The 18,471-nt window shown below is 42.0% G+C and overlaps 1 protein-coding gene across 2 annotated transcripts in view; it reads left to right on the top strand.

Annotated features, from left to right (window-relative positions):
* Positions 1-18,471, top strand: part of SLC35F3 (solute carrier family 35 member F3) — a 49,545-nt gene that overhangs the window by 12,610 nt on the left and 18,464 nt on the right. For both annotated transcript variants that reach the window (XM_042810885.1, XM_042810875.1), the window contains exon 2: positions 4,106-4,430. In XM_042810885.1, the coding sequence (XP_042666819.1) occupies positions 4,106-4,430 (325 nt within the window). The remainder of the gene's footprint in view (positions 1-4,105; positions 4,431-18,471) is intronic.

An 18,471-nucleotide genomic window follows, 5' to 3' on the forward strand; every position in this document is an offset into this window, starting at 1 on the left:
TATCTGAAAGAAGTCTCACCCTTAATGGAGGAAATGGAGAATGGCTGTTTTCTGGGGTTATGTATCCCAGTGGGAAATGACATTGACAGCAGCACTGGAGGTGATTTCCTTCAGTTGCTAGGCTGAAAGGGAAGGAGCGAGGAATGGTTCCAGTTGAGATTTATGAAACAGGAAAATGAACGAACAAAAGGGAGAATGAAAAACTAAATTTAGTAAAAGCATGATAAGCATTTTTGATCCATCTTAGCATCTCGATTTACTCTTTTTGGGGATACAGTAGCATGCAGAGCAGTGTGCTGCAAAGGGCAAAGGAAGGAACACAGGAAGTCTGGAGGAACATGTCCAGAAATAAAATTCTTCAAAGTCCTGCCTCATCCATTCTGAAAAAGCCATTTTACCATTTTTAAATTACCATAGAGTCTAGTGCCAGCTGGCCCTTGTGCAGTTTTACAAATAGGATGAGAAGCTTCTCATCCATGTTGAGGGTTCGGTCACCCCATCTGTGCACCTGTGACTTTCGTGAGGGAAACTTTTTCTGCAGGAACACAGGGACTGGGCAAGAGAGCTACAACTTTGGATGTCATGCGTGCCAGCCGGCCGGCAAGTCCTCAGCACAGTAAATTGCACCCTGCTTTAGAATTATGAAATCTAGAGTTGTTTCAGTTGGAAGAGACCATTAAACATCATCTAGTCCAACTCCTCTGCAATGAATAGGGACACCTAAAGCTAGATCAGGTTGCTCTGAGCCTCCTCCAACCTGGCCTTGAATATCTCCAAGGACAGGGCATCCACCACATCTCTGTGTAATCTGTTCCAGCACCTCCCCACCCTTTTGTAGAATACTGCTGCTTATATGCAGTCTAAATCTACCCTCTTATAGTTTGAAACCATTTCCCCTTGTCCTATTGGACCCTGCTAAAAAGTCTGTTTCCTTCTTTCTTATAATCTGCTTTAGATACTGTCACTCTCAGATCTCCCTGAAGCTTTCTATTCTCCAGGCTGAACAGCCCCTCTGTCAGCCAGTCCTCACGAGGGAAATTTTTCATCCCTTGAATCATTTTTGTGGCCTTTTTCTAGACGTGCTGTAGCAGGTCTCTCCTGTTCTGAGGTCTCCCCATCTGGACACAGTACGCGAGGTGAAGTATCACCAGCACAGAGTAGAGGGGCAGGATCACCTCCCTAGCCCTGCTGGCCACACTTCTTTTGATGCAGCCCAGGATATGGTTGGCTTTCTGTGCTCTGAAGGCACAAGGCTGGCTCTTGTCCATCTTGCCTCCACCAGTGCCCCCAAGTCCTTTTCAACAGGGCTGTGCTCCATCGTTATATCCCCCAGCTTATACTGATAGTGGGGATTGCCACAACCCTGGTACAATACCTTCTACTTGGATTTATTGAACATTATGAGGTTCACCTGGGCCCACTGCTGAAGCCTGTCCAGGTCTCTCTGGATGGCATCCTGTCCCTTGGACATATCAAACACACCACACAGCTTGGTCATCCACAGATATGCTGAGGGTGCACTCAGTATAATTGATGAAGATATTAAAGAGCATCAGTCCCACTACCAACCCCTGGGGGACACCATTTGTCACTAATCTCCATCCAGACATTGGGCCAGTGACCATCACTCTCTGAGTACGATCTTGCAGTCATCTATCAAACAGTCCACTCATCAAATCCTTATCTTTACAATTTGGAGAGAATAATGTTATGTGAGATTGTCAAAGGCCTTTATGAAGTCCTGATAGATGACATCAGTGGCCTTCCTGGTTTCATTTTTGTGGTGCCCAGCTGTCCTCCTTGGGAAGCATTCCCATGGGTGTTCATGAATATGCGTGAAGTCTCACAGCTTGGTGTTACAGTGACAGTGCCCATTAGAAAAGCTTGAGGGAAAACTAAAAATTCAGTCATCATTGTAGGGTTTGTGTGGTGGACAGTAAAGAAGGTGCTGGCACCTTCACTATTTGGTGCAGTTGAAATGATTGTACAATGAACCCTGACCAATCTGTGCAGGTAATAGGGAAAGAGGCATTCATTATAAGTGGTGTAAAGAAAGTGCATTAAAATGCTTTTGAATGAGCTAGAGCTTCACATTCAGCCTTATTTCATTTCTCACTTCTTCTGATGTTTAGCAGGTAGCTTGTAAGTTTCCCGCTGTATGTTGAACACAACACTGTGTTAACTTTGGATAATTTATTGGCTTGCTGATTTACCTCCCATTATATGAGAAGCTGCCCACACAGTCTTCTGTAGAAAGCTGAAGTAAGTGCAGAGATCAGGAACATCCCATCACTTTAAAACCACTCAAACACCAACAGTAATCTAGATGTTTATTCTGTTGCTGCTGTATGTTTTTCTTAGATCTCAAGATATCAGAGGCCACAGTTTTTTTGTGTTACAACCATACCAGATGAACTAATGATACTTCTTAAATCATAGATTTCTTGTAGATAAAGCAATAATTAAATATGCTTATCCATTAGAATAAATCTTTTATTTGGTAATAAATCAGCTTAATCAGGTAAATACAAATTTAGTTTAACCTGCAGTAAGATTTTTTAAAAGATTGTCCATTCCCAACACCAATGGCCACCAGTATAAGGAAGGACTTCTGTGTGCAGATCTCTCTTAGTCTACTTTGAAAATATATAAATGTTTGGCAATATAGTCTCTCGGTATCCTTGCTGTACTTAGATTTCTTTTTCTGCCTTTCAGTACAGCCAGTGACCTTTGGATCTTTTGAAGTTGTAGACTACTGAATTTCAGCATGAATTTCTGTTATTTCTTCTTAAAATGGATGGACCAACTGAACTGAAATCACCCTTTAAGAGAAATCCCTGCTGAGTGTAGCATGCAGGTGACTGTCAGCTTCAGCAGTAGTTTAATGAGATTAATTTACACTCCCTAAAGGCAATGGTCTGCTGATGAGGTCTGCCAGCACCTTTAGATCTCAGGAAGAATTGAAATACCTAGCTTGGTGTTACTCATTCAGTCACAACCTAGATACGGTGCCTGCTGATAGTGGTAAGATAGGAAGGTTCTAACAACTTATGTTTAAGGAGATAAGTAAAGGGACAAGGTCTTCTTAGAAAAGGAAACATTAAACCCAGTGCCACAGTATGAAAAAGAGACACGTTTTGAGAAACATAAGCCAAGGGGAGGCTTATGTTTCATGGCTGTCATGTGGTTGATTTGAGATCAGAAATACAGCAGGTGACATCTTTAAAAGCGTCGCCTGGTTTGTGCAGTGTCTGTGATGGGGATGGTGAGTGCTGAGGTGTGTCCTGAGAATCTCCTCTGCTATGTTATGCTGTGTGCTGGGATCAGCAGTGAGGTGTGTGCGAAACTGAGCTTTCGGGCAGAATCCTGAGCTCGGTTAAACAGGGATATGTTGAATTTAACATGCTGTGTTGTGTTTGGTGCGGAACTAGTGCTGAAAAAAACAAGGGTGGCCTAGTCTGAGATGCTCTTAGGGCAGCCTGTGGGCTGGTCTGATTTATGCCCCTGGGCTACAACCTTAGGAGAACTGGAGACCACTGAAATGCTTGATGATCCAAGTTCAGTATGAATCACAGAACGTACATGGTGGTGGTCATGCTTAACTGTGAGATGAAACACATTGTGCCCTTCCTCCTCCTGAAGAGTCATTATATTGCATAAGCTGCCCAGTTCCATATTTTCCAAGGCAGTAGCAATTTCGAGTGTTGCTGTAATCTCCTTTGCTGTTTCCCTACACTCAAATCCATATTTTTTATTCATTTACATACCCCAACAGCATCAGTTTTAAGTGATGTGTTAAATCTTTCTACGTACATCAGAACAACATGCAATTTTAATCTCCATTTACTCAGCAGCTCCTAAATCTAGAGGTGATAATTACTATTTACATTCTATGCCTCAGTTGAACCAGAGGCCTTGCAATGATCTAAAAAAGAATGGCATTTTGTGGCAAGGTCTGGTTTGGGTTTGGTTTTGTGTTTTTTTTCTTTCTGTTGTTACTGTTTGTTTGTTTTGCTGGTAAGTTGCTGATTTCAGAAGGGCCCAGGGTGTGAAAACAAGTGTTACCTGGACTTCCCTAGTAAGCCTTGTGTTTTCTTCTCCCCAGGGGATGAGCGCTCCCGGGAGTCCCCAGCCCCAGCTGAAGCACAGATGCAAGCCGGGGCAGAAGGAGGTGGAAGGGTGAGCCGCTGTTGCTGGAAATGCTCCGTGACGCAACTCAAGAAAATTTTCTGGGGTGTGGCCGTGGTCTTGGGTGTCTGCTCATCCTGGTCGGGTTCAACCCAGCTAGCAAAACTGACCTTTAAGAAATTTGATGCGCCCTTCACTCTAACGTGGTTTGCAACAAACTGGAACTTTTTATTCTTTCCTTTGTATTATCTTGGACATGTTTTTAAGTCAGCTGAAAAGCAGTCTCCGAAGCAGAGGTACAGGTATGGGAGCTTTTGTGTTGTTTTGTTTTTTTCCCTGTGGCTCTTGCATGGTGGTCTGCCCCTAAGCAGACTTTTTATTCATTAGATCGAACCTGCGTTTGCTTGCCTCTTCAGGTTTGTTGAAGGGTGTTCTGAATAAATTCCGTCATGCGCTAGATGTTGTTATTATTCTTAATACAGTTTGACTCCAAAACTAAGAAGTCTGGGTTTATTTAAAATAGCTAGAATTCAGTTAATGGAGGTCCGTGTTTTCTGTAATTACTTCTCAAGAGTTTTCTGTTCAAACTCCTGTGGCTATCATTTTTTCATCACTGTCTTCTTCCTCTACCTCGCAGCTGACTTTCATAGCAGTCTCTTGAGTAAGCTTAAAAAAACTTTTTCCGAAATCAAGATTCGTGCAGTGCCTCAAATAGTCAAGCAAAAAGGTATTGCAGTATTTTCCTGGCATTATGCCCCGACATCTAAGCCTAGACTCTGATCCCAGTTAAACTGGAGCAGTTTTGTTTATTTCCGGGAGGAAGCACAGTCATAACCAAGAACAGCATTTTGTCTTCAGCACACCTTATCTTCACAGCATGCCAAACCCACAGAGCCTGAAGCACTCACGGAAAGCCCTGAGTGCCCATCCTCCATGAGGGGCTGAGGTTGCTGCTGAAAGGACCGCCTCTCGGTGAGCGCTCCTTCATTTCATCTTCTTTTGGCTTAAAAAAGGCATCTGGGACAGATGGGATGAATCAGCCATCAGGACGTCCTGTGTCAGAGCCTCCCTGATACATGAAAGGATGTGAACAACATTTTCCCCTTCTGTTACACAGTGGGACTCACAGCTTTTTAATGAAGTAGCTTAGAAAATAAACAGTAAGAAGTACCTGTTTCTTAGCTTGCAGAAGCAGCCGTGGGGAAGAAACTCACTACAGCAAACATGTAAGAACTCAAGGTACTTAGTTCTTTTATACCTCAGATTACTAGGGTTAACATTATTAATATTGAAATTGTGCTTCTTAGCTTTAGTTGTATTTTCCTTCTGTTCTAAATTACTGAGGCAGCTGCAGATAGAGGGACTTAACACTGATGTTTGTAGAACAGAACCCAGTAGTTATAAAGACGTTTTCATAAGATGCCACATTTTGTTTTTCAGCTTGTGTTTGTCATTTACTCCGTAGCAGACATATAGGCTTCAGAGATGCAAGAAGAATGAAGAGTAGAGAAAGTAACACCTGAATCTAAAAACAATAAAGAATGTTAGTCCCAAACAGCTACATTTTGTTTTCTTCGGTTAGCCTGTATTTTTCTTTCCAATTGTGCTCAAACAATGTTCTAAATACTGATGAATTCTGGAGTGGAGGGTGACTGTGGTTCATCATATCCCTGGTATTATACTCCTCCTTGCTGCAGTTAGTTGATACAGCTGGTAGCTTTACGTCTTCCATTTAATTAAGTGATGAGTGAGTCGAAGAGCAGGTGCAAGCCCTGCAGCCTGTTTGGAATACAGGGGGACATCATTACTAATCAGCCTGCAGCAGGCTTTGTGAAGAATGTGCATTTGTGAGTCTGAATAGTAGACTGACTAGAGGGAATTTGCAGGGTTTTTATTGCTGTCAGGGTAGATGGGTATTTGGAGATTTGGCTTTGTTTCTTAGCTTTACTGCAGGTTTGTTTTGTGGTTTTGAGCAAGTCTCTGTAGACCTCTGGTTCTTTCTGCTCTCTGGATGAGGCAGAGCTTCAGGAGAACTGTCACCTACCATGTGTTTTTGTAGCTAGTTATCTGAGTTATTTCAGTGGTGCTGTACAAAGAACTGCTGTACTTTTCACCTCCTCACTCCATTTTGGCTGAGATCTCACTTGCATGTAAGTCAGATTCTGGGCTTTAGAATCGCCTCCTAGTTAGTCCCTGTATTTGTGTATGCAACTATCTGGAGACTTGATAGGTCTGTGAGGCATGACCACCTTCAGAAAAGCTTGTGCTCCAGGCACAGCCAGACTTGTTAGGGAGGCTCTGGATAGGCTTCTAGACAGTTAATAGTTCTGATGGGGTGCTAACAAAAAACTTCCTCAATCATTTGCTACTTCTATCTTCCACATTCGTGTATTTTATAATATACATATCTAAACCCTTTGGCAGGAATTTGCAATGAGATAAATGAAGAGCAGATAGTTAGAGAAGGTAGAAAGATGACATCTAAGTCACCTCAATAAGTAGTAGTAAGTAGTTACATGGTAAGTACTATCCTGTGTAAGCACCAGTAGTCATACCACTTGTGTCTGCAGCACAGAGAGCTCCTGATTTCACTGAAGCAATGTTGCAACTGTCCAAATTGTATCCATGCTAGTGGAGCCCAACAAAAAATCTCTTCCCTGCTTTTGAGGTTGAATTAAGACAAGCCAAAATACCTGCATTCATATACAAATTGACGCAGGCTCCCTGTGCAGCTCCATTGAATTCAAGAGTTGTGCCCAAATGTAGATCAATTGGGACGGTTTGTCCCATGCTTGCTGCCAAGGATGCTGTGCACTCTTTGCGCAGGACTTTGTCCTTGGGAGATGACCCAGGAAATTCTAGCAGGCCTCAGGAGAGCACTGCAGGGTCATCACTGCTCTTTCACTTCTTGGGCAAGCAAATTATTGTTAATTTCAATTGTTGCCCAGTCCAGAAATAACATATGTAATGATTTATGCACCTAATGGATCATTTAAGAGTACTTCATCTTGACTTTGTACTTCTTGCATCCAAACTGCTTTATAAAATGACACATTTAATCTGATGGGCCGCCCTCCATCATACTTACGTTATTAATTTATGAGGTAACATAAATTAAAAGCACTAGAGCTTAAAGCTTCTTTTGTGCATGGAAGATGAAAATAAAATCCCTATAAAACCTTGTTTAGTTTTGCGTCTCTCCAGGCAGAAGAAAACATACCTTTGTAAAGATGCAGTCTGTGTGCCAGCTAGGGGAATAGCTGAGGACTCTGTTCCCATTTTAGCAAGAGAATATTTCAGAATGCTTGTTTATTTTGGTGATACAGTTTCATCTGAACGCTTTTGAGAAGTAAAGGGCACACTTTCTGCAATGGTCTGTATGATTATTTATGTAATTGTTTATTATTGAGGTCTTAATTGTTACTTCATAAAGCACTGGGGCTAAAGAAAGCACCAGAAGCTAAAACTAAATCTCTTCAACAACCTCAAATGCAGGGGATGTGTGAGGTGAATGAAAGAATCATCACATATACCTGTACTGATCCACAGCCACATTTGAGCATGTCTTGATATGTTCCTTCTCACTGAATCATAGTTTTATCTCTATGCTACCCCAAACTACTGCCTCTGATCTTTCTGGGTTTGAGTATTGTTTTTTGAAAGGAAGGAAAAAATTGGGGGTATAGAAGTATAGTTGTTCTTTGGAATGGAACCAAAATACTGAAAGCAGTAATGGAAAGGGGCTAGCACAGCAGGTCTTCTGTATGCTCATTTACCAACATTAATTTCACAAGAGTCACTTTTGATTAAGCTACGTAAGTGTTCAGAATTGAGACTTGGTTCTTCAGTGGCCAGATGCGATCAGTGCTGTGGCTTCACATGATAACCAGAAGAACATGGGTCAGTTTCTCAATGTGTTTCACATGCATTTCTGCTAGCATGGAGGAGATGAGGCAGTAGCCCAGCATTCCCAGTAATTCCATGCCTCTTAGATCAATCCTGACTCATCACTGTCCTCCTCTTCTGCAGCAGACAGAGAACCTGGCCCTAAAAGTGCTGGTATCCCCTGGGCATGATGCAGTTGTACAAATTAAGAAAGTCAGAGCCTGATTTGATGTGGCTGGCTACATTTTTACTATTCATTCTCAGCATTTTGTATTCACGCGTCTCACTTACCCAACAGCATTTAAATGTTCTAGTGTGGTTGACTTTTGGCATCCTACTGATTTATATTACTACTTAGGTGGGAGCATCACCACCGAAGCAGTCCACATTAGCAGAGTCGTAAATAAACTAAAAAAGCATCAAGGCATGGTGAATACAAGTGTTTTTAGCAAATGTCACCAAATGAAGCATGTTTTCTTTCAAAAAACTACAGTTTATAAACTTTATTTCTCTAATTCACTACATGAGACTTAAAATAATACTTATTTACTTTCTGTTCCTCAAAATAAAATAATTTTACTGTTCAAGTTCCCCTTAGCTTTTTGGGGAAAAAAATCAACATCCAAAGAGAACTCTTGAAGTTAGAAGGTGCAGCATCTAATTCTTGCCTGAGTAAGATACAAATCAGGAGTAGCTGCAATTTATAATGTTTTGATCTTTGTGGCAGTCTGTCAGAGCTTAAGTGTGTGCTTGGGATTGAAACAGTTAATTAAAAATATACTGTTGAATATTTATCATACTCATAGTCACCTATGTGTCTGCTGCAGGTATCTGAATTGTTGATCATGTGTTATCAGCAGGCTACTGTATCACTTCTTATGTTGTTTTCAGTGCTTCTCTGCAGTGAAAAAATCTGCACTTTTTCCAAGGTTTTTGGCTGAAAACAATGCCAAATTGTACTACTAACCAAGTAGCAGAAGTAGTGACTCCTGCTTGAACAACATGATGCCTGAGGTAGGAGCAGTGTTGGTGGGCATCCACTGGCTGTCCAACTTGCTGTGCGTACAGAGTCAAGCTCAGTCACGGGTATTGATTTGGGCTTAGCTCAGCTGAAGCATAAGCCACAGAGCTCAGAGTGTTGCTGTTATCAACTTCCATTTCTCTAAGCTAAGGACTTACCTCTTCCTGATGGAAACTGTAGCAGCTGCTGTCCCTTTCCTTTTGAAAATTCCATGTATCACAGTGGACAGTAGGATTAGATGTCACTCCCTGGAGGTGGCTCCTAGCTGCTGTCTTGTCATAGTGCAGCTTTGTTGTCTTATTGCCAGGTTATCATTCAAATTATTGTTTCAGCTGTTTCCTTAGGTTTCTTAGGAGTTTTCTTAGGTGATTAGTAGTTAATCACAGAAGCACACGGTTGGAAATGACCTGCAAGATCATCTAGTCCAATTGTCCTCCCATTACCATTGCTACCACAAGCCACTAACCCATATCTCGTAGCTCCTCATCCAGATGCCTCTTGAACACTGCCAGGGATGGCAACTCTACCACCTCCCTGGACAGGCCATGGTTTCTTGCTCTTTGTACCTTCTGAAACAAAATTTTCTCATCCAGCTGTCAAAACTATGCTCTGTGAGCTGCCCATTCTGGAGGAAATACATAGTCCTCTAGTTCCAGAATATTTCTATACTATCTTCTTGTTCATGTGAATTTTTTCTATGCACAAGACAGTAGTAGGGACTAGATTATCTAGGAAATTTACCACAGCTGCCTCCTCAGTGCCACAATGCATATGCCAGCATTGCCAGCTAGGATGCCAGATTTCCTCCAAAATGCACAGGGAGAGCAAACACCTGAAGAGAAGACGGAAACATGAGGCAATGCAAAGGAGACATGAGGTAAACAACAAGATAGGCAGAGAAAAAGTCTGTTTGCTGCTGGTGAGAGCCCTCCAGCATCCGAGTTAGTTGCCTGCTTGGATTTGAAGTGGCACTGCTCTTAATGTTTTCTATTGGAGAGTTTAAGAAGCTTCTCCTGGACCCAAGTTCAGGGTGGTAGTTTTTCTGCTCTTCAAGTGTATGGTGTGAGAACTCAGTACCTACACCGATTTGATGATGTGAGTGGCTGGCAGAACATCCCCAAAATCAGCACCTGTGCCCTAACTTCTCTGGAAGTTATTCTCACAATGTTGCTATTAGGTGCATAAAGAGACATTGTTGTGTTTACCACCCTTTCTAACCCAAACTTTTGCGGCTACTTTCTATTTAGGTAGTCAGCTCTGCTTTTGAGGGCTCGTGTCTTAGTCTTGGTAAGAACTTTTTAGGAATCTGATTGTGGTGGAAATGCTAAGTCATGGTCTGAACTAGTGATTGAGCAAGGCAGGGGAGCTCAGGTGCACGCAATGTACCTGAGTGACCAGAAGGGCTGGAGCCAGGATCCACCCCTCTCCAGACCTTATTCAAGAGCTGGCAGTGGAGGCAAGGGTATCTTTCTGAAGATCCCTGCCTACCTGAGGTCTTCTAAAGGTAAGTAGTTTTTCTTCCTTTATTTCTGCGTCTATGACTGTTGTTTTTGGGCTTGTTCTCATTTGCTGTAGCCTAGGATAGTGCTACCCTGCTACTGTTGCTGTACTTTCCATCACATTATTACATTACAGTGATACTTTGTAATTTGGTCACTAAGTTTCTGAAGATACACTTGGAGATTGCATTTGTATTTCTGGTCACAATATTCTGAAAAGAGCCTAATGTTCATGCCTGGTGAAAATCTTTCCCTTAATTAGAAGATTTGTCATCTTTTGAAGATCACTTGTTGGTGGTCAACTGTCCTGTTTAGACTTCTGTGGCATGCTAAGCAAGAATAAAAACTGGTACTGCCTGACTGGGAGAAGTACATGTTCTTTAATCGTGATCCTGGCTTGTGAAATCGTTCCAAGGATGATTCCATTAAGTGGTGTCCAGTAAATTAGGCTTGTTCCTTAATTTTGTCTTATCTCCTGTGTCTTCACAATAATTTTATTGTATGCTTCCTGTGAGGTAATGGTGCTTGAGGCAAAGACTAGAAACAGAAGTAATTCTTACTGCCGAAAGGCAGGGCATGTGCTATGAAACAACGTGTTTATATAATGGCTTTTGCTTGGAAGAAAGAGTCCTGCAGCACTGGATGACCCCTGGTCAGCAGTTAAACTGCAGACAAAGAGTGCTTCTTTAACTAACCTTCTGGTTAGAAAGGTAAGCTACAGACTTCTGTGTTTCTAGGCCTTGTCTCAGGAGAACTCAAGGGTAAATATGCTGACCCCTATACTCTGACTGAGATTATGGAACTAAAAACAGCAGAGCTGGAGGGAACCCAGAGGTCTCCTCCTCCCTGCCCACCTCCAGCACTTTGCCTCACTCATTGTATCAAGCACCTTGATCCCCAGAGTACAAACTCATTAAACAAAGGCTATCCTACACAGGTTCTATCACATTGTTTATGACAGCAATAGAAACAACGCAGCTCAGGGGGAAGTGGTGAGGAAGTTTAGGGTTTTTTTTTCAGCCCAGATCTGTGTCAAAATATCTTGAAGGCTGCTACATCTAAAGCTGTTTTAAACAGGGGAAGTGCCTGTATGGTAGCAGACTTCGTAGCTGTAATTAACAGCTCTCAATAAAGATGGATGTTACAACGTGAGAAGTGTTTGAGGCTGGCAGCACTAGAGAAGTGGAAAAATCCTTTTTGTCCTGCTGCCTAGTGGTTATGGGCTGTGTCCAGATTTCCCAGAATTATTTTTGTTTGTATTAAAAGGCAGCCTCATATAAATTCATAAGTACCTGGCTCAAGATCCTGTTAGGGCAGGGGCTGAGGTGTCTGGCCACTCTTGTTTGTTAGTCAGAGCTCTAGGTGGAGAAACAGCCAAAAATGAAGGTTAACAATAGCATAAGTGTCTATGAACAAGGTGTCAGATCTCGAAAAACTCTGTCAGGCGGTTAAATATTACACTCCATGAAAATCCATAGTGTTGGTTTTTGTTTGTTTGTTTTTTAGGGAAACATTGGCAAAATATGGACTGGTGGGTAAACAGGTTTGTCTATGCTCTTGCACACCCATGTACAACCATTTCTGTGTTTTCCAATGCTGAAATACCTATCCAAACGGTAGCTTCCTGCCAGAAAATCTGCTGGGAAATTGAGAAAGTGAACAAAATCCATTGCTGTTTCCTGTATAAGTGGTGGTCAGTGAAAACCACTTCTCTTTGGTGCTGCTATAAAAAAAGAAGCAGCCTTCGTGTTGGTTTATTTGTCGGTCAGGGCTATTGCTGTGTGAGTTTAAGGAAAGAGACTCATTTACTTCATAGTCTCACAGTCATCACTATGTCATGTTGGTCCCTTGTACTCAGTAAGCCTATACTAATCAAGTCCACTGTGGCCTTATTATCCATCCTCTCCTCCCCATATCCCTGATTTATTTGGTTTCAGCTGCTTGTGGTTTTTTAATTTCCAAATCACATTCCTTCTCTTTAGAGCTGGATGGTTACTTATCTCTTTGCTTAAGCTGCTTATTTTGCCAGTTTATTTTTCCTCCATAACTTTGAAAACCTTCCACTGCACCTGTAAAAAGTTCAGACTCCCACAGGGTGAATGGGCCTCTGGAAGTCTAAATGAAGGATGACATCTCCCGTTCCTTTCAGTAGATGCAAATGCTAAACTTGAGGGACATCATGTTATGTGAATGTCCTCTCAGCATTAACCTTCCTGTAGGACATTGAGTGTCCTTGGATAACATGAGCCTGGGCCCACTTACTATAGAAGAACTTTTCTGTATGTCATCTGGCATTTGTATTTGCCTTGCCTCTAAAAAGCATGGTTTTTTTCTTTTCATTTAATAGTCTTTTTTTTTCCCCTTAATTTGCTTCTCTGTATCTTTTGAAAATTACATGCTGCTTTTTCTGTGCTGAAACTACAGTTTTCTTCACTAGTCTGGCTTTTTATGCTTTCAGCTGGAGTACATGTAGATTTCCAAGTACAGAAAGAAAATTCTTCAGCTGTGAAAAACTCTCCTATTAAATAGCACACTAGAAAATAGCCAAAAACTCTCAATACTTTGTAGGAATACCTTGAATAAAAATGAAGGTAATTCTGTCTGATATTTCTGCCGTCTTACAAATGGTGCTGCTGATAGACATCTCTCCAGGGTATCCTGAACATCAGGTTGTAATTCTGGTTGATGCAACCTGAGGAGGTTTCTTGTCCCGATGATGACAGGTTTCTGAGCTCACGTGCTGAGTGCGAAGTTTCTTCATGTCTATTTCTTTGTTTTGTTAAAGGTTAGTGATCTGCATACAATGAGAAAAATATCATTATTTAAGTTTGTGTGCTTTAGACACAGGACATTAAAAGATGCAGTAGAAATCCCAAAATTACACGTATTCATGCCTTGGCATGAATGGTACCCCTTCTGCTGCTGTTTGCCCCTTTCTGTGAAAGCTGCCTTAAATATTTGTCTGTACTTTTGCAAGAGCATGTTGATTTGGTTAGTTATTTTTTATTAAAATTTTTAGGAACTGTATTAACCCACTATGCAGTGTTTTTACTTATTTAAAATAAGCAAATTTTTCACTGTTCCCTCTAGAGGACTCCTGTGTAAAAGGGATAATGGTAGTAGAATACAACGAAGATCAGTTAGTTCATGTGTGGACTGGAGAAGGAACTAGGTGGCTTCAAACAAAATGTGTGAGATGTTGAGAACAAGGGAGATTTCTAACAGTGTGTGGCTGAGCTCTCAAGAGCCTGAAAAACAGGAGCATCCCAAAGGAGTGCTTGCTTAGAAATCAACAGATGGAGGGGCAGGCATAAGCTCTGCTGCAATGTAAAACTCATACAAACAATAGTACTTATACATCCTCTCCTATGAGTTCAGCTAGATCAGAAAATCATGCGTTGTTTCAGTGAACAGTGTGCTTAGTGATACTGCTTATAGGCCAAGTCCATTCTTAGTTAAGGTTATTCCAGGGCCTGATGGGGCTCAGCAGCCACAGAGCCATATCCAAGTTAAGAGGGGTCCAGCCCCCTCTTATGTGACTGCAGTCATGTCAGAGTGTCTGCAAAGTATTTAATCATACCACCAACCACTTGGTTGTGTGTTGTGTGTTAACAGATTTGTTCCTTAACAAGCATGAATGTACAATTAAAATTTACCAAACCAATAAGATACTTTCTTGAGATCTTTTCAAAGGGGGCGTTTAATTGGCTTTATTTTTAGGTCAACAGGAATCATAATGAGGACATTACACTTGAAAATCATACCAGTTGAATGTATATTTAAGTTTGGACCTATTTTTTGGATGGCAAGGTGTAAAATATTATCTGCTGCTTTATATCTCAAGAACTTTGTTTTGTTTAAAAATTACTATTCCCAGATGTGTTTGTTGGAAGAAACTAGAGGCAAGTAGTTTCAAAAAACTGAAGACAAGTGTGTTTCCTCCATAGCAGTTGTGCTAAAAACAAGCTGTTGTCGTGTTCCACTGTTATGCTGCTGATATCTGGAGTCACATTTTCCCGTAAAGCCTTAGTCTATCACAGAATGATTAATCGCAGATTTTAGATAATATAGAAACATCTCCCTAGGGAGACTTGCGAAAGAGATGACAAACAGTGTTAGATTCATTTTAATGCCATGATCTGAATGTATGATGGTAAACCATCCTTCCTCAGTACCCTGGTCTCAGAGGACTATGGTCGGTTTGCCCTCCTTCAGTGAGAAGCCGGACTCTCCTGTGCTCTGGGCCCACAGCTGTGACTATGAGGCTCTGCCATATGAGGCTCACTGATGGCACCTCCGAGATGGTGTGCAGCTGACAGGAAAAAGATGCAATAGTTCATTAGTTTTGTCAATCTGTATAATTCAGTCATTTTCAAAAGGAATGGCGCTGAAAGCTTTGTAGTACTGAAGGTGCATAATAATCGCATCAAAATTGCCCATCTGCAGCTAAAGTGAGATAATTGCCTAGGCGTATCTGCATTTGCAGAAGAGATTTTGAATAATAAATGTTTATAAAGCCCTTCTGTCATCATGTTATCCAGTTCTCCGTAACCCCGTCAGCCAAACTCTCAATTCATTTACACTCTTTTCAAACCAAAAATAGCTCCCGTTGGTGCAGCTCTGGAGTTGGTCAGGATGAGGATCTGGATGAGTTTGTCACTTGAAATTTGCTTCCAGCTCCCCAGAAACGTGTGTCAGCCAAATGAGAAAAGCCCTTGATTCTTTGCTGGTGCTGTTCGCTGTGTCTTTAATAATGAAGTAACAATGGTACAGGCTGGCACTTCATCTTGAGGGGCTTGTCCCTTGTAGAGATCCACAGCAAGGCTGAAACATGAACCTCATCCTGTAAACAGGCATAAACATCAACCTGTGGCTTCCCACCAGTGCTGCTTCTTGCTCAGGAGCCTCTCCTCCCCTAGAAGTAAAGATCTGAGCTAATTCATCCTCACAAGATGAAGACATGCAGAGAACACTGGCTGCAGCAGGTTAGATGCAAGGCCTCATTGATAGCATTTATAGCAGATGAGCTAATCTGCTCCCACAGATAAGCCCACTAGCATGAATTCAGGCTCACTCAGGACTTTAAACATGATTCTTCCATGTGATAGGCAGCTCTCAGTGTGCCCAATTGATGCCTAGTATCTGTCTTATGCTTTGCCTCTACTGCAGTCTAGTTCAGTGCTCCCTGCTGGGGCTCAGCACCATGACAGGCACCCTGCTGCCAGGCCTCTGAGTGAAGGGCTTCACCTCACAGTGATGCTGCACTGCTATGATTGTTGTTCTTGTGAAGTGGTCTGAAAAGAAATTCTGATGCCAAGCTAGAATTTGTGATGATAGGCACTGCTGTGCAGTGTGCTTTTTCTTTCTCTCAAGGGGGCTAAGTTTACTAAGTAACCTCTCTCTCTTGTCCTCGTCACAGACTATGATGTTTTAAAAAGGGCTGAGCCCAGCCACTGAAGATCTTTATTCCAGTTTGTAGGTGAAGATTTTATGGAAGAGTCAGATGTAACAGTTTACCACTGTACAGTCACAGTAAATGAGCCAGATTATGCCTTATGTAAGTCAGCATGTTGGATGGGGAACTCGTGAGGCACTGTGACTCTGAATTATCTGTGACAGGCTCAGTGAGGTGTTACGGTATTTTGGGCAGCTTTCCTAAAGTCCTGCTGTTGGGTTCCTTGCACTTTTTGATGACTATGAGGAAGCTAGTAACTCATTTGGAAGGAGCAAGTAATGAAGGTTTTTGGAAATATCTCCTTATTGTTGTATGCATGTACATATACATATGTATGCACGTGCCTACACGTGCTAGAGGGACAACAGGCAGTCTAAATGAAGATTCCCCAAAGTCAACTTTCAATTGACTCTTTCCTAGAGGATGAAGCTGATGAGTCCATTTCTTTCAGGCCCTTCTCAGTGGTGTGTCATGATAGAATGAGGAGTAACTTGAACATCAGAAATTCCATAGTAATGTATGGAAGAACTTCTTTATGGCAAGGGTAGTGGAGCACTGGCATAGATTGCCCAGAGAGGTGGTGGAGTCTCCTTCTATAGCGAGTTTCAAAATCCAGCTGGATGTGTACCTGTGCTACCTGTTGTATGGTTACCTGTTTTAGCAGGGGGATTGGACTTAATCATCCCTTAAAGTCCCTTCCAACCCCTGCAATTCTGTGATTCCCACTGTGACCAGGGAGGGGCGTTGGTAAGACTTATGTCCAGAATAAGTATCTGCATTTCTTTAATAATGTGTTTGAATACAGTACTACAGGTTACACGCTGGTAATTCTGTGGAATCCTGTGGCAAAAGTAATTTCTGCAGACATTTGGTTTCCTAGTAGAGGGATATGCAGAATAGCAAGTAGGCATAAGTTGCAGGGGGGACTGAAAAATTCCGTATGTAGTATTTGGTCTTGATTGAATGTCGTCCAGATCAGAAGTTTTCCTGTAAAATGCAAAAATATTTTAAAAGAAAAAAAAAGAGGGGGGAAAAAAAAAAATAGGGAGAAAAGAAAAAAAAAAACAAAAAGAAGAGAAAAGCCACAGGTTTTGTGCTAACTCTATTGTAAATGTAGGTTATGCCCTTGACTAGGGTGAACAAATCCCCTTGCACAACATGTGTCTTGTTCTGTGGGTCTCTGGGGCCAAGTGTAGTCTCAGGCCCCAGATTGTTTGCTGAGCAAGCTGACACTGCCTTCCTGCAGTGGGAAAGCTGCTTATTCTCAAGCACCTGTCTTCAAGCACTGCCGGCACAGCTCCGAAAATTCCTTTCCGTCTGAATTTCGGAGCAGGAGTGTGAGCAGTGATTGCCCAGGAGGTCCCTGTGAGCACAGTGTGACAGGCTGGCCCTGCCCACCAGTGTGCCTGAGCAGACTGTGGGGTGGGTACTCAGTTTCCCCTATACCACCCTGCATCCCCCCCACACATTGCAGGATAGATCTAAGGCCGTAGGCAGCAGCCAGGAGCCATGCCAGCCCTCTGTCAGCATGGCCAAGTGTCTGCTCTGGTTTGTGCAGTGCCCTGGGACAAAGCTGTGCCCTTTGCAAACGAAGAAGTAGTAAAGCCTCTTCTTTCCATCAGATATGAATTACAGTAGAGTTGGAAGAGTTCTTGTTTGTAAAACAACACATTTTCATTCTCTGTACACCTAGTACTTTTATCAAATTCTTGGCTTTTGATAAGTAATTCTTTCTTCGTGACCGTCTGTGCATGCCGTCCCCACTTCCAAGGTGAAAAACTCCCTCTAAACAATGTCTTGCCACCCTCTTCTGGGCTACAGTCTTGTTGTGGCTGATGCCGTGCAGCGGCGATGCCAAGTTTAACTGCTTTCACCTCTAAAATTTCTATTTTAAACTCTTATTTCACTCACCCATAATTCCTTTTGAAATGAGTGGGTGCTGACAGTCCTCAGCCCACTGAAAAAGTCAGCGTGTTTAGGTACCTGAATATTAATTTATGCTTTGGATTTGATATGATCTTCTCAGGATTTTCAGTGTGAACGTAGAGATATTGACTAATTCCTTGTGGCTTGCTCACTTGCACTGTTTGTGGATTATTTGTCAAATTCTTATATTGTCTTAATGAGAAATTTAGTGAACTTTCTCAGTACCAAATCATTTGTCTCTGTTGGTTTCACTTCTGGGACGATTTATATATACATTAAATTTGATTGCAAGCAGTTGCCTTACACACATAAACCTCAATTTTCAAAGGTCTCTTAGGATCCTCTAGCTTTTAATTGCAGCCTTACATGAAACAGCATTACCCACTCTGGTACTGAACGTGAGAAAAATTTGGAGACAGGGAGCTAGCAAAGTAGGTCTGCTGTGATATCACAGATTACTCTCTAGAACTAGGGAAGATTGCTTTTTAAGACATAGTAACCATGTTCCTCTAGTTTGGTATGTGCATCGTTATTGTTACAAGCCTCACTGATTACTA

Source organism: Centrocercus urophasianus, unplaced genomic scaffold (genome assembly GCF_019232065.1).
Source record: "Centrocercus urophasianus isolate 14NV4802_14NV808 unplaced genomic scaffold, USGS_Curo_1.0 seq_10, whole genome shotgun sequence".
NCBI lineage: Eukaryota > Metazoa > Chordata > Aves > Galliformes > Phasianidae > Centrocercus > Centrocercus urophasianus.